Genomic DNA, 14,715 nt, shown 5'->3' with positions numbered 1-14,715 from the left:
CAGGTCAATTGATGTAATGGTTGGATTCAGATGGAATGACACTTTCTCCCCGTTGTAAGTCTCTAGTTCCTCAGAGAAATCCTTGGGAAATCTGTTGACAACTTGCTGTCATCCAGCTGTTCTGATGGTATAAATGACTTAGACACTGATTCCTGGTAGTGTAAAAGTCTAATGGAACAGTGAAATTTTGAGATCTCAAGTGCATCATGAATAAAGCACTTAAATAGCACGTGTATATACTTCTTACAATTTGTTTACTGGTTTTCTGCTATTTTTTTTTTTTTTTTTTGCTGGAGAAAGAGATTTACAGTTTTAATCTGATTAGACATTAGCAGCTGGTTGAAGACGCTATTACTGTGAAGTATGGGAAAGAACACAATGATGATGAAAACTTTTTACAGGAATCCTTAGAAAAAGAAAGCAGATGAAATTAGATTGGCAAAGGAAACCACAGCCCAAATTACACACAGGAGAGAAATGCAGCAGAGGAGAGTACTAAGTTGGTGCTGCACGCACAGAGCTGACAGCCTCCATGGGCAGGGGACATGTGGGTGTGACTGCCAGGGACATGAATTGCAAACAGCATTTGGAGTGACAGTCTGGGTTGGCTTCTCATGTTCTTTCCCATCACCAGACATCAGCTAGTGGAAAGATTTGACCTCAATTTGGAGCACAGAGTGTGGGCTCTAAGGCCACAAGAAAGCAGGTGGATGGGACTAGGATGTAGTGGAGTCCCCATGGCTAAAAAATAAGTTGTATTGCATACCTGCCTTTGCTCCACAATTATCAAATCCAATCTAGGGTGAATAGAAACACGTCTGAAGACAGATCCAATGCCCACCTACAACAAGTTTCAGAAGATAAAAACAGATAGAGAAAAAAATTATAAAAATATATAAATAATTCTGGTAAAGTTGCCAAAAGAACTGCATCTTCTAGTCAAATGGGCTTTGTTCTATTAGTAGATGTTGAGACGAATGCAGTGAATTGATTAGAGCTGATGTTATTTGCTTGTGTGCATACACGTGTGCCTGGTGAGGGGTGGGTGAGGGAAGAAAAAAAAAACAAATAAGAAATATATTGAGAGAAAAATAATACCCCGAGAATTAAAATAGTACAATATAACAAAGTTGTTGAGTGATTATTAAGGCTTGCATGGGTATTCAGGGGCTTTCTGAGGTGTCAGTATGTAAACTGAGATCTGACAGTAAAGACTCAGCTACCTTATATCTCTTCATCCCTACATCTTGTTGTAAGAAAACATCAGAAGTCCTGTGATCTCAGCATAAGTTGAAAACTCGTAGTCATTCAAAGGTGGGTTTGTGGAGGGTAGAGGTAAATCACCTTGATTATATTTACATAGAATGGAAGTGATACTAATTTAGAAATGTCCATTGCTGTAAGTCTTAGGAGATATAAAGTACCAATGAAAGATCCTGAACAGTATTATGTGACAGAAAATGAGTATTACACTTTAAAAAACATTAGATGCTATAACTTTAGTCATTCTCACCTTTACCTTTTAAATATTTCACCATTTAATATCAACCTTCGTTACTGATTTATTTCTAAAGATACGCTGAAAATAGTTTAGGCTCATTATTTTTCTTTTTAAGGAGTAAAATCAGGATGCAAATGTTTCTCCCACCAAGAAATTTTTTTCCTGGACTTCACCTTCTGAGGCATGTCCACCTTTGAGGCAAGCTAAGCCAGGCTTTGCGAAGGCAGAACTACCCGAAGCACACAGCCCCACCAAATTTCTCTCCCTCCTTCCCTCCCTCCCCTGTTCCTCTCTCCTTCTCTTTCTTTTTTCTCTTTGTCTTCCTTTCTTTCTTTCCTTTCTTTCTTTTTCTTTCTTTCTTTTCTTTTTCTTTCTCTCTTCCTTTCTTCTTTCTCTTTCTTTCTTTCTTTCTTTCTTTCTTTCTTTCTTTCTTTCTTTCTTTCTTTCTTTCTTTCTTCTTTCCCTTTCTTTCTTTTTTGCTTTCTCTCCTTCTCTCTCTCTTTCTTTTTCTTTCTCTTTCTTCTCTCTTCCCCCCTCCCCTCCTCTCCCCTCCCCTTCTCTTTCTTTCACCTGCTGCTTACCTGGGGTAACATGGTTTGGGAAGAAACATGTTAGAATTGGAGTGAATAAATATAAATGATAAAAAGACAAAATGAATATTATTTTCAAGAGTAATTACCAGTATGAAGTTCTTCAGATGATAACAAAAACTATTGCCTTATTTTGTCTAAATTAATGCCACTATCTTATCTTTGTGATTGTGAAGGGAGGAAAGGAAACTGTTCACTGAATATTCTGCATTTGACCTGTAAATACCTACTTTTGTATTCAGGGATGATATATATTCTTACTTTAAATTAATGACTGTTTTCTACTGCTCTTTTTTGGTGCAAACAGATTAAATGTGTGCACTTCTCCATGACTGATTGTGCAAAAACTGCTTAGACAATTACTATCTCTCTAGCTTTTGATCAGAAAGGACTACCTTGAAACAATGACCACAATAAAGGTATTATTCTCAATTCTAGAATTTTTTTTAAAAAACAATTCAAATCATATTTCATAATACAGTTCTCTGAAGGAGCTTAAAGAGATTCACATTTTTCCTTTTGTTTAAAATGGCTCTTCATTTAGTTTTTGAGACATACTTTTAATAAATTTTGCTCAGTACTGTCTACTGGAGCTGAAAAAATCTAAGAAGACACAAAATGGCTGAAGCATAGGTACTTACAGAAAAGCATGCCTTTCTTTTAAGAATATAAAAATAATACATAATTTATTTATTACATAATGGGATGTTCTACCCTTGAAGATTTTAGCAGATGTAACTCATGCACAGTGTAAGTGAGGATTCACCCCTGTTTTGTTTATGTGGCAGGACTATTTCTACAAATTTTATAAATTACTGTTGAGGATCTTTATGACATCCGTTGAGTGCTGGCATGAAGTTTAGTTTTGAACTGTACACATAAATGATTTTCTATATATCTGTCTACATATTGAGGGCCTGATTGATGGCCCTTCTGACTGGGGGTCAGCAGTGAGTTCACATCTCTTGTAATACTTTGTCTTATTCCTTGGAAGTATAAACAGAAATCCAATGTCCACTATTTTAATTATTTTCCTTCAGGCATAATCTGACCTAATGGTATGTAACTGTATTACCGTGATTTAAGAGATTTTTAAAAAACTATAAACATTTTGAGGAAAAGTGAAAATGGAGATTTTAAATTTAACACATTTAAATATTCATTTTATGAAAGGAATATTTGAAAGAATAGGGATTTATTAGGGATTTATCAGGATCAATAGAAGGCTTGGAGTAACCTAATCATTTTAAATTTTATTCCTTCCTGTTTTTTTTCTGTTTTCCTACAACTTATTCACTACCCTCTATATTCTCATACTTTGCAAAATCATATTAATCCTTCGAGTTGGTTTAGATGAAGCTTCATTCATTTGATAAAGAGTAAATGAGTGTCCAGTAGTTGCTAGTTGCGAGCTTACTTTGTTCCATTGTGCTTCACAGACAATGTGTTTTATTTTTATTTTTATTTTATTTTTTTACAAATTGAAGGTTTATGGCAACCTTGCTTCAGGCAAACATGTAATATATTAGTGCTATTTTTCCAACAGCATGTGCTCGTTTTGTGTATGCTTCACATTTTGGCAATTCTCACAAAAATGTAAACTTTCTTCCAATTATTATAGCTGTTATGGTGGTCTGTGATCAGTGATTTTTGATGTTATTATAATTTCGGGGGGTGCCATGAACCACACCAATATAATATGGCAAAGTTAATCAATAAATGTTGTGTGTGTTATGACTTCTCCACTGACAGAATGTTCTTCTGACTCGTTCCTTCTCCTTGGGCCTCCCCGTTCCCTGAGACACAACAATATTGAAATTAAATTAGACCAAGTAATAACCCTACAGTGGCCTCTCAGTGTTCAAGTGAAAGGAAGAGTAACATTTCTCTCACTTGAAATCAAAAGCTAAAAATAATTAAGCTTAGTGAGGAAGGCATGTAGAAAGTTGACAGGTTGAAAGCTAGTCCTCTTGCGCCAAACAGTCAAGTTGAATGCAAAGGAAAATTTCTTGAGGGAAAATTAAAGTGCTACTCCAATGACCACAAAAATGATAAAAACTGAAACAGCTTTATTGCTGATGTGGAGAAAATTTGAGTGGTCTGAAGATCAGACCAGCTACAATATTCTCTTAAGCCAAAGTCTAATCCAGACAAGGCCCTAACTATTGCATTCTGTGAAGGCTGAGAGAAGTGAGCAAGCTACAGAAGAAAAGTTGGAAGCTAGCAGAGATTGGTTCACAAGGTTTAAGGAAAGAAGTAGTTTCCATAACATAAAAGTGCGAGGTTGAAAGAGTAAGTGCTGTTGTAGAAGTTGCAAGTTATCCAGAAGATCTAGATAAGATCACTGATGAAGGTGGCCTCACTAAACAACGTAATTTCAATGTGTATGAAAAAGCCTTCTGTTGGAAGAAGATGCCATCTAGGACTTTCATAGCTAGAGAAGAGAAATCAATGCCTAGTTTCAAAGCTCCAAAAATAAGACTGAGTCTCTTGTTAGGGGCTAATGCAGGTGGTGACTTTACTGCACAGGTGGTAGGTGCCCTAACCCCCATATTGTTCAAGGGTCAATGGTTTATAGAAATAATATAGAAGTAAGTGTGTGATTCTATCTAATCTATCTATCTAGTAGTATCTATCTATATTCATATTCCCTATATATCCATAGTCCCTACAGCCATCCACTGAGGGGAGAGAGTGGGCCTGGGAGCAGTAACACTGAAATAGCATGAATCTACTTAGCATTGAATCTTTGTTCCTAAAGAACATTCATCTCTTAGAGGAACCAGGATTCCTTGGAGAAATGGCTGATTCCAGGGCTGTGGTGGGGAAGTACAAAATGAGCCTAGAACATCTTGTGTCATAAAGTAAGAAGATACTCAAAGAATTATTAGAACATGTCAATATGACCCAGAATGCGGCTGTATGGGGTCTATACTGTCCAAATCTGGAACAACTTGAGCACTGAAATACATATTGAGAGTAATTAATTATATCCCACTGAGTAAAATAGAGACTCGTGAGTCTATACAGATAAAAATAAGCCTATGCATACATTGAATTTTTAATAAGCAATAGGATATTTATACAGTCTCAAAGTATCTGCTCTCAAAATGTTTGCTAATTGCAAAGGGGAAAATTGTATTTTTACAGTGTGGAAGCCTGGCAGATATATTAATGCAAATGATTAAAGTTAACATCATTAATAATGGAACAAATAGAAATGATGTAAGACATGATAAGATATAATATGATCACTGTATCACCTGAATTTAATCATGAGGAAAAATTAGACAAACCCAAATTGAGAGGCAATCTACAAAATAACTGGGCGGTCCTCTTTAACAGTATTAAGATCAGAAAAGCCAAGGAAAGATTGAGGAACTCTTTCAGATCAAAAGAAACGTTAGAGTCATGACAACTAAAGGCAACATGTGATTCGGGGATGGAGGTGTTTTTTCTATAAAAGACATTTTTGGGGTCATTGACAAAATTTGAATGGGCTTTAAAGATAAAATGGTAGCGATGTACCAATAACTGATGTTTACATCGTGCTCATGTAAAAGAATGTCTTTTTGTAGCAAATACATGTTGCAGTATTCAGGGGGAATGGGTCATTAGGTCAAAAATTTAATCTCAAATGGGTCAGAAAAAATTCTTTGTACTATTCTTGTGACTTTCCTCTAACTTTGAGATAGTTATTTTTTAAAGTAATAAAAAACAGAAACTACTGATTGAGCTGCATTACAGATAGAATGGGAAAAGAGAAAATGGACAGAGGAAGTACAAACAACTCATTTGAGGAACACCTCAATAGAGAGAAGAAGAGTAACAGGGAAATATTTGGTGGAGGAGACTTCCAAGATATTCTCATATTCTCATCTTTGTTCCTAAGCACTTTATTCATATTTATTTATTATATTGCCTCCTTTCATTGAAAGTATTTTGTATGCCATTTCTATTACAGATTGTAAATTCCTTGAAGAAAAGGTCTGTGTTTTATATACCCCTTATGTGCAGTATAGGTAGCATCACACTTAGCATATCATAATGTGCTTGTTTAATATTCAAACAACAGGACCATTTTCAAACAAGTGATTGGATTTTAGTAAGAGTATGAAGAGCAGTTTTTTTTATAAACATGGGAGACAAAAGAGGTTGACTCACTTTTAAGGAGAGGACATGGTAGTTATAACAAGTAACTTCTTGATCATTGGGATGTAACATACTGAAAAAGTTTTCTAAGGTATTTTACAGCTAACTTGATAATCTTTTGGAAATCATCTGTTCTCCATGAGTAAAACAGAAAAAGGCACGATGATATATTGAAATAATTAAGAGTGTCTAATATTGTGATCAAGTACGTGCCAAAAGCTTTCTTAAATGTAGAATTGTGCATGACACATCTTTAAGCAGTATCTACAAAAAACCGGCTGGAACTCTCCCTATTCCTTAGGAATTCAATAAATCAGACTGTTGGCAGATTTTCCATCATGTATACGTGTAAATTAATAGTTTTTTTTTTTTGGCAGAAGAGAGAAGAGAGTAATTTAAATGTGTAGGAAGAAGAGGCCATGAGAGTTTCACATCCAGTCAAGATAGAACAAAACAAAATCTACTTGCATTCCTATGTTAAATTTTTAGAGATCAATTAAATGAGGACTTGTTTGGTGGAGGTTGCAGTATATGAAGAGCTTTAATAGAGATCAGGGGAGAACAGCAAATCCAGAGAATCATACCTAGGGCGCAAATGTAATACACGTAGGCTTTTTCTGTAGATCGCTTCAAGAGCCTGGCTTGGCTTGTCTGAGTTACTCAGAGAGGAAAAAATGAAAGTGAGTGTATATATTGGTTTGGGATGTGTGAATGTGTGGGAATGGAGAGAAGTGGACAGAGGAAAAAGTGTTGAAATAAAACACCAGGAGCTCGTGGAAAATACAAAACAGAAACAAAACCAAGAAAAAATCTTCGAGGGGCATACCTGTGTATGAATTCATTTTTCCATAGCACCTTTAACATAGTCAAAACAAATAAAATTTAAGCAGTTATTCAATCAATCAAACTAGTAGCAGACACACATACACATTCCAAACACTACAAATATTTGTGGGCCACCCACCTGGTTAATTTCTGCCAGAGCAACTATCCCTGAATAATTTCCTCAAGTACTTATTCATATTGTTTGTATAAACATCACTCAATAGAGAATATTTAATAAACTGGAGCATTTATAATTATATAAAAATTCATGTCAGTAAACAAGGCCACTCTGAAAAGTAATGTGAAGAATCACAGTATGACACATTTTGTTAGAAAACGGTGCCTTTTCTTTATTGCTTAGAGTTGTAACATCACGTAGTTCATGTTGTTGGTTTCATTTTCGGGGTATCAATTAGCCAATCAATCAGTTGGTGTTTATTAAGCTTCTGTCCAGCATGTAAAGCATGCTCATCAAATTTGCAAATGACATAAATCTTAGAGGGATGGTAAAGGCACTGCATGACAGACATAGCATCCAAAAAGATTTTGACAGCTCGGAGCAATGGGCTGAATCTAACAAGATGAAATATAACACAGATAAATATAAATGCCTACCCTTGGGTCCACAAAGCCAACTGTATATGTATAGCATGGAGTAGATGTGAGTTAGCAGTTGATGTAAGTAGGAAAAAAAAAAGACAGTATTTTAGTTAATAGTCAGCTCAACTTAATTTATCAGTTTTAGCTGCATGATGTCATTGCCAAAAATCTAGCCTGCAATTTTGAATTGTATTAAGGTGACAATCCTGTACAGTTTGACAGGTCAGACCACATCTAGAGATTGTAGTATTTCTGGAGCCACATTTTAAGAAGAGAGACACTAAAAACTATGTCATATTTAGAACATCACAGAAACTAAACACATTTATCCTGAAGACGACTTAGGAGAGGAATGACATCCTTCTTTACGTTTATGTAAGTTCTCACGTGGAAAAGGGATTAAATTTGTTTGGTGTAGTCTCAATAATTAGAACTGGAGCTTGTGAACTGAAGTTATAAGGAGATACCTTTGGGTTCAATCATTTATGATAATTACATATAATAGTAACAGTTGTTCAAAGAGAAAGGCGTTCCCAAAATCTGCAGAGGCAGAATACTAGAACAGTTTAGTCTGAGTGTCCTCCTTTGTAATGTGGGGACAACACCATTGTGAAGCAGCGATCTGGGAAGGCAGTGGGATGATACAGGGAAAATGTTCAGCATAATGAGGGGCACGTAGTAAGTGGTTATAGCACACAGGGGATGTCACCTTTCCTATTGTGGGAGGTGGTGACACCAATCCTGAATCATTACTGGGTAGAGGTATAGAAGAGATGCTAAATGGATGGATTTGACAAACTAAATGACTGTTACTTCAAAGCCCTAACTGGCTATAACTTATTTATTAAATTAGCCATTTAAAACTGTCTCTGAAACCACCAGTCACCCTTCTATAGCAACTTGAATTTTTTTTTTTTTTTTTGAGACAGAGCTTGCTCTGTTGCCCAAGCTGGAGTGCAGTGGCGCGATCTTGGCTCACTACAACTTCCGCCTCCCGGGTTTAAGCAATTCTCTGCTGCAGCCTCCTGAGTAGCCCGGATTACAGGCTCGTGCTACCACACCCAGCTAATTTTTGTATTTTTAGTAGAGATAGGGTTTCACCATCTTGGCCAGGCTGGTTTTGAACTCTTCACCTCTTTACCTACCTTGCGATCCACTCACCTCTGCCTCCCAAACTGCTAGGAATGCAGGCGTGAGCTACTGCACCAAGCTTTTCTTTTTTTCTTTTTTTCTTTTTTTTTTTTTTGGACAGAGTCTCATTCTGTCACCCAAGCTGGAGTGCCATGACGCGATGCCGGCTCACCTCGCAAACTCCACCTCCCTGGTTCAAGCAATTATCCTGCCTCAGCCTCCCAAGTAGCTGTAATTACAGGAATGGGCCACCACAGCCAGCTAATTTTTTTGTATTTTTAGTAGAGACGGAGTTTCGCCATGTTGGCCAGGTGGGTCTAGAACTTTTCAGCTGAAGTGATCCGCCCACCTTGGCCTCCCAAAGTGCTGAGATTACAGGCGCGCACCATTGTGCCTGGTCAAATTTTTGTTTTCAATCCTCTGTGTTTATTTTTAATTATCTTTAAAATGGAGAAAAAGGTAAACCTGCCTTGGGTAATTGTAAAATTAAAAAGAATGAATATGCATAAATATTTTAGCACAATGTCTGACATACTTTTTTTTTTTGGCAGAGTCTCACTCTGTCACCCAGGCTGGAGTGCAATGGCGCCATCTTGGCTCACTGCAACCTCTGCCTCCCAGGTTCAAGAGTTCAAGTGATTCTCCCGCCTCAGCCTCCCAAGTAGCTGGGACTACAGGCGTGTGCCACCACACCCGGCTAATTTTTGTATTTTTTTTCTTTCTTTTTTTAGTAGAGATGGGGTTTCACTATGTTGGCTAGGCTGGTCTCAAACTCCTGACCTCGTGATCTGCCTGCCTCACCCTCCCAAAGTTCTAGGATTAGAAGTGTGAGCCACCACTGTGCCCGGCCCATACTAGCTTTGTAATATATGTTAACTACTTTTGTAATGCCAAAGTAGGTGGCAAAGGATTATTGGAGAATAGAGGACTTGAGATGTGTGTTTTGAAAAATACTAAAAATTTAGTTAAGTGCCTATATAGAAATAGCTTGAACACATTATGAGATTAAATGGTGTGTGATCATCAGACAGTGAGGAGACTTTACCAATTAGATTGGAGGTTGGCTGTTGGTGAAGGTTAGAAATAAATTGGGTGAGATGAGTGAGGAAAAAACTCAGAAGGCCTTAGGTTTAGAATGGTAAGCAATTGGATGGGATGTTTGGGGATTCCACGTGTTCGTAGGTAGGGGAATACAACATACATGTGATATTTTAAAATAAACGTATAGAGTTTTCAGGATACATTGCCTTACTTTAGCTTAAAAATTATGGATGGAATAGTGGAATCTTTTTATGCAAATCCTTCTTTCACTTAGAAATAGAAATTTCTATTTCAGGGCAATTTCTATTTCAGAAAGTCCAAGACTTTTCTCCTCCATAAAGTTTTCTCTTCTGATTCATATTACAGTGGTTTTCTTTTTTGTTTGAATTTCTTAGCTTTCAAAATGATGTTCCTTATATTTGTATCATCCATCATGATCTTTTAAGGGGAAATTTAAATTTAAGATACGTTGTCAAATCACTTAATGTTAATCTATTAGAAAGGTGTTATTCTGAATGCATAAAATGGTTTTGCTTTAAATGAGGCCCTCCAAATTAATAAAACTGCTCTTCCTGGGAAGCTTCTAAGTTGGTTCTGGGAAAGCAAGTCACACAGAGAAGGTCCAAAAATATGTTATACACCACACATATTAACAAATTAAGACAAAATTTCTCAAAGCAACTCCTTGGAAACGATAATCCTTCTAGACTGCATTAAGATTCACTATTTAAGTTAGAAACAACCATCATCATTTATAGTGATTCAAACACTATCTAGTATATTAAAATGTATTTTGTTGTTATCATACATACAAGCTCCTTGAGAGAAAGGGTCATGACTTAACTCTTGTTGGTGTAGCTCATAGGGCCACTGTGGGTGCCGAGTTGATGCTTTATGAATTCAGTTTAAATTAGAAGAATGTAGGCAATGGGAATGCCATTTGTCCAGTAAGAAATTCAGCACAGGTACTCTGTCTATTTCCCAGCCTGAGTCAGCAGTTTCTTTTAGTTTTGATGGCCAGCAGGAGTAAAATAGCAGCAAAGATCTGGCATTTCAGTGGAACAGGTGATTGTGGAAAATTACTCTAGTCTAGGTGGACTTGATTCTATTTTCCCCTTGGTAGGTACTGAGCTATTGTGTAACTTTCTAGGCTCTTGAATTATACTTCTCACTAATCAAGCATGAGAATGGGAGGATAGTGTCAAGAATTCTACTTAAAAAAAAATCTAGTGTACTCTTGTACTCAAAGGGATGAGTACAATCTATCACACGGATGCAAATGTGACCAAAAAAGTGGTTAAAATAAAATATGAAACTGAAGAGAATGAAGACTTGAGCATGACCTTCTCTGTATCTTCTTTCCGAAGTGTTTTTGGATCTCTTATGAAGGGGATTTAAAGGCTTTTCTACAACTGCTACTGCTTTTGTCAATTCATTCATTCAAGACACACCAATAAACATGCGCAAGCTCCTCTTATCCTCACAGGGCTAGAGAATGAGATAGGTGCAAAGTTTATTTTAGCAGAAGGCCTTCTTTTCACAAATCAGAAATTCCATTGTATGTATTCCCTTAAATAACTGTCAAGGGGACCATCAGAATGAGCTATAGCAAAAATCCACCTCAGTATTTACAGCTTCAGGGTGATGGGGCCCCAGATCAGAATTGTAAAATAGTTTAGAGAATCTTGGAACACAAAACACGGTGCAGAAAAACCAAGGAAGATTTAATCTTATGTATGGAAAGGTGGTTGGTAGGGGAGGGGTCAATGGAAGAGAGTAGCTTGGGATCATCATTAATCATTATTTAAGTACCTACAAAGTGAAAATATCCTTCTGGAATTCACTGCAAGTGACACTGAATTCTTCTACTAAGCAAATATGTGATGAGTTGATAAAAAAGAAGGTCCCGAACTCTTGACAACAGATATAATACAGTGAATACAGAAAATCAAAAACATGCTTTCTATCTGACTCAAAATAAAGGTGCACTTAAACTTGTAAAAGACAACATTTTTATTTGAATGATATGACAGAACTGTCACAGGAGTGTTACCTGCTATAAAGAAAGCCTAAGAATTATTACCTTTATTAGACCAGTGACACTGAGCTTTAGCCATACATTTCTAACTTCTGTCCCTCTACAGAGACAATTTTCTTTTCTTAAATAAACTGTCATGCTAGTGTTAATATATTGTTGGCTCTCTCATGCTCTGAGAATACTGCTGATATAAAACATGTATATGTTAGATTGGTAATAGTATCTTTAGTGTAGCTGACTAGAACAAATGTGTTTCCCTCATGGCTGTGCTAATGTGATAAAGGAAAATTGGCTGTTCATCAGCTTTTGGCTGGGTAAAGACAGTAGAGATGGAACCACATTCTTTTTTATGCATTAATACCACCGAGAACTTTTCACTAGTTATATTTCATGTGCCTGCATGTTGTGAAAAGATGTTGTAAAACATGAGATAATGCTACAAATAACAAAGTAGAAAAGCCTGTATCTTTTATAATGATAACAGTCAAACACCAAATGACAGTAACAGGCTGTAAAAAATGGGATGCAAAAAAAATGCAGCCCTACTACCCAACAAAGCGGAATATATCCAGGCCCTTGAGGACTTGGTATATGACTTGAGGTATATTAAAGCTTTGTTTTAAAATTAAATCAAATGCAACACTAAATCAATGGATTTAAGAAAGAACATGGTTTAAATGAAAGAGGGTGGTTAGAATGGAGAAAAGCCATTGTGGGTAACTTTTTGAAAAAATCCATATTACCAAGTAATTATTGGATTAACTTCCTGTTTTTTTTGTTTTGTTTTGTTTTGCTTGTTTTTTGGGGGGGGACTTTGAAAAAGATTTTTAAGGCAGTAGTTCACATGATTTTAAGATGTTTGAGAATAAATGTTTATCTTCATTAATTATTGCAAGTCTCTTTAACATAAAAGCATTAAAAATATAACCAGTTTCAGGCTCAGAGCAAAATTGAGTGGAAATTACACAGATCTCCCAAACACGCTGTACCCCCACGTACCCACAGCCTCCCACTCTGTTAAAGCCCTGCACCAGAGTGGTGTTATATTTGTTACAATTGCCGGACCTACAGTGACACATCATTACCACTCAAAGTCCATAGCAGAATAGCACCGTTGAATGTTTTGCTATCATTTTAATTAAAATGTTAACATCCAACCTTTCCATTGCATGACCTTAAATCTCACTCTCTCCTCCCCTCTCTCAACCCCTCCCCTTTCCAGAGCCTTTTATTTGCCATTTCAGCTCCTTCCTAACTAGAGTACCAATTATTCCTTTTGCATTTAAGCTAAAAGCACTTGAACAAAAAGACTATTTGCAGAGATAAAGTTGATATCCAAACAGCTGATTAGTTTATTTAGAAGTGTATGCAATTAAAAATTTTGTGCAGGTATCCATGGGAGTTTTCCATAAAAATTTGATAGCATTGGCTATTCTGGGCTCCTGTCACATAAACAAAAATCCCATAGCTTTTTAATCATGTAATCCAAGAGTTATCAAACTACAACCTATGGGTCAAATTGTCTGGCCACCTGTTTTTATAAACAAAGTTTTATTTGGACACAGCCATGCTCATTTGTTTATATATTGTCTGTGGATGCTTTTGCATTACAGCATTAGAGTTGGGCAGTTGTGTCAGTAACCATTTGGCCCACAGTACCAAATCATTTGACTTGCAGACAAAAAAACATTCTCTAGCTATTTACAGAAAAAAATTGCTAATCCCTAATATGTGCAGTTATTAGACTACTTGCTTGATTGATTAGTCTAGAATATATTTGGCAATTTTTTGTTACCCTACATTGGGAAAGTATATCTGAAAATCACCAACCCGATACCAATACCCAAGACAGTAAATTCAAGAAATATTTGATCCTAGTAACTTGAATTATATCCACATGCAATTCTTTGTTGTTATATCTGGTTTTAATTATTTCTTTCCCTTGTACTCATTTTGCTCTATTTCCAAATATAGCCATAACAAATTTAATTTGTATTTAAAGAAGTAACATATCCTCAAAAACCCTGTGAAAGCATGGCAATCAGAGCTGTTACATGTATGGGACAAACTATTATATATATCTGTGAACACTCTGGGAGATATCATCACAGCACAAAATGACACCATATAGGTTTATATCTAGATAAACACATGGAGATATCATTGAGCTATTAAAATAACGTTTTCAGTCTTCCCAGCTGAACAAAGAAGAAAGTTACTTAATAAAAACTGTTGAGATGTGTTTAATATAAAATAAAATTTTATGCACTTAAAATAATAATGGTGGTAATTTCTTACAGGTGCATCAGACAAAAATCAGCTTCTTTATCAATGGCGTGGAGAAGGATCATACACCTTTCGATGCAAGAACTCTAAGTGGTTCAATTACAGATTTTGCATCTGGTACTGTGCAAATAGGACAGAGTTTAAATGGTAAGTTTCTGACTTCAGAATGTTATTTATTTCATCCAATTACATTGTTCTTAAAAATGCATCAAACAAATAATATTTTAAAATATCTACGTGTATTCATCTTCTAAGGCTACTGAACAAATTATCACCAACTGGGTGGCAGATTAATAAACGTAAAATTTATTTTTTCACAGTTTTGGAAGCTGGAAGTCAGAAATTAAGGGTTCAGTGGTGTTGGTTCCTTCTGGAGGCTCTGAGGGCAAATCCATTCCATGTCTCTCTTCGTGGTAGCTGCTGGCAATCCTTAGTGTTGCTTTACTTGCTGCTTCCTAACTGCAATCGTGCCTCAGTCTTCATGTGGCATTCTCCTCTGAATCTTCTCCCCTTTACCTCTGTTATAAGGATGCTTGTCGTTGGATTTAGGG

General features: G+C 36.2%; 1 protein-coding gene across 1 annotated transcript in view; it reads left to right on the top strand.

Annotated features, from left to right (window-relative positions):
- Positions 1 to 14,715, top strand: part of USH2A (usherin) — an 801,829-nt gene that overhangs the window by 43,824 nt on the left and 743,290 nt on the right. Inside the window, exon 4 of the mRNA XM_055233796.2 lies at positions 14,179 to 14,311. Coding sequence (XP_055089771.1) covers positions 14,179 to 14,311 — 133 coding nt within the window. The remainder of the gene's footprint in view (positions 1 to 14,178; positions 14,312 to 14,715) is intronic.

This window comes from Symphalangus syndactylus, chromosome 19, assembly GCF_028878055.3.
Source record: "Symphalangus syndactylus isolate Jambi chromosome 19, NHGRI_mSymSyn1-v2.1_pri, whole genome shotgun sequence".
In the NCBI taxonomy this organism is placed as follows: domain Eukaryota; kingdom Metazoa; phylum Chordata; class Mammalia; order Primates; family Hylobatidae; genus Symphalangus; species Symphalangus syndactylus.
This window is presented reverse-complemented; position numbering and strand designations above follow the sequence as displayed.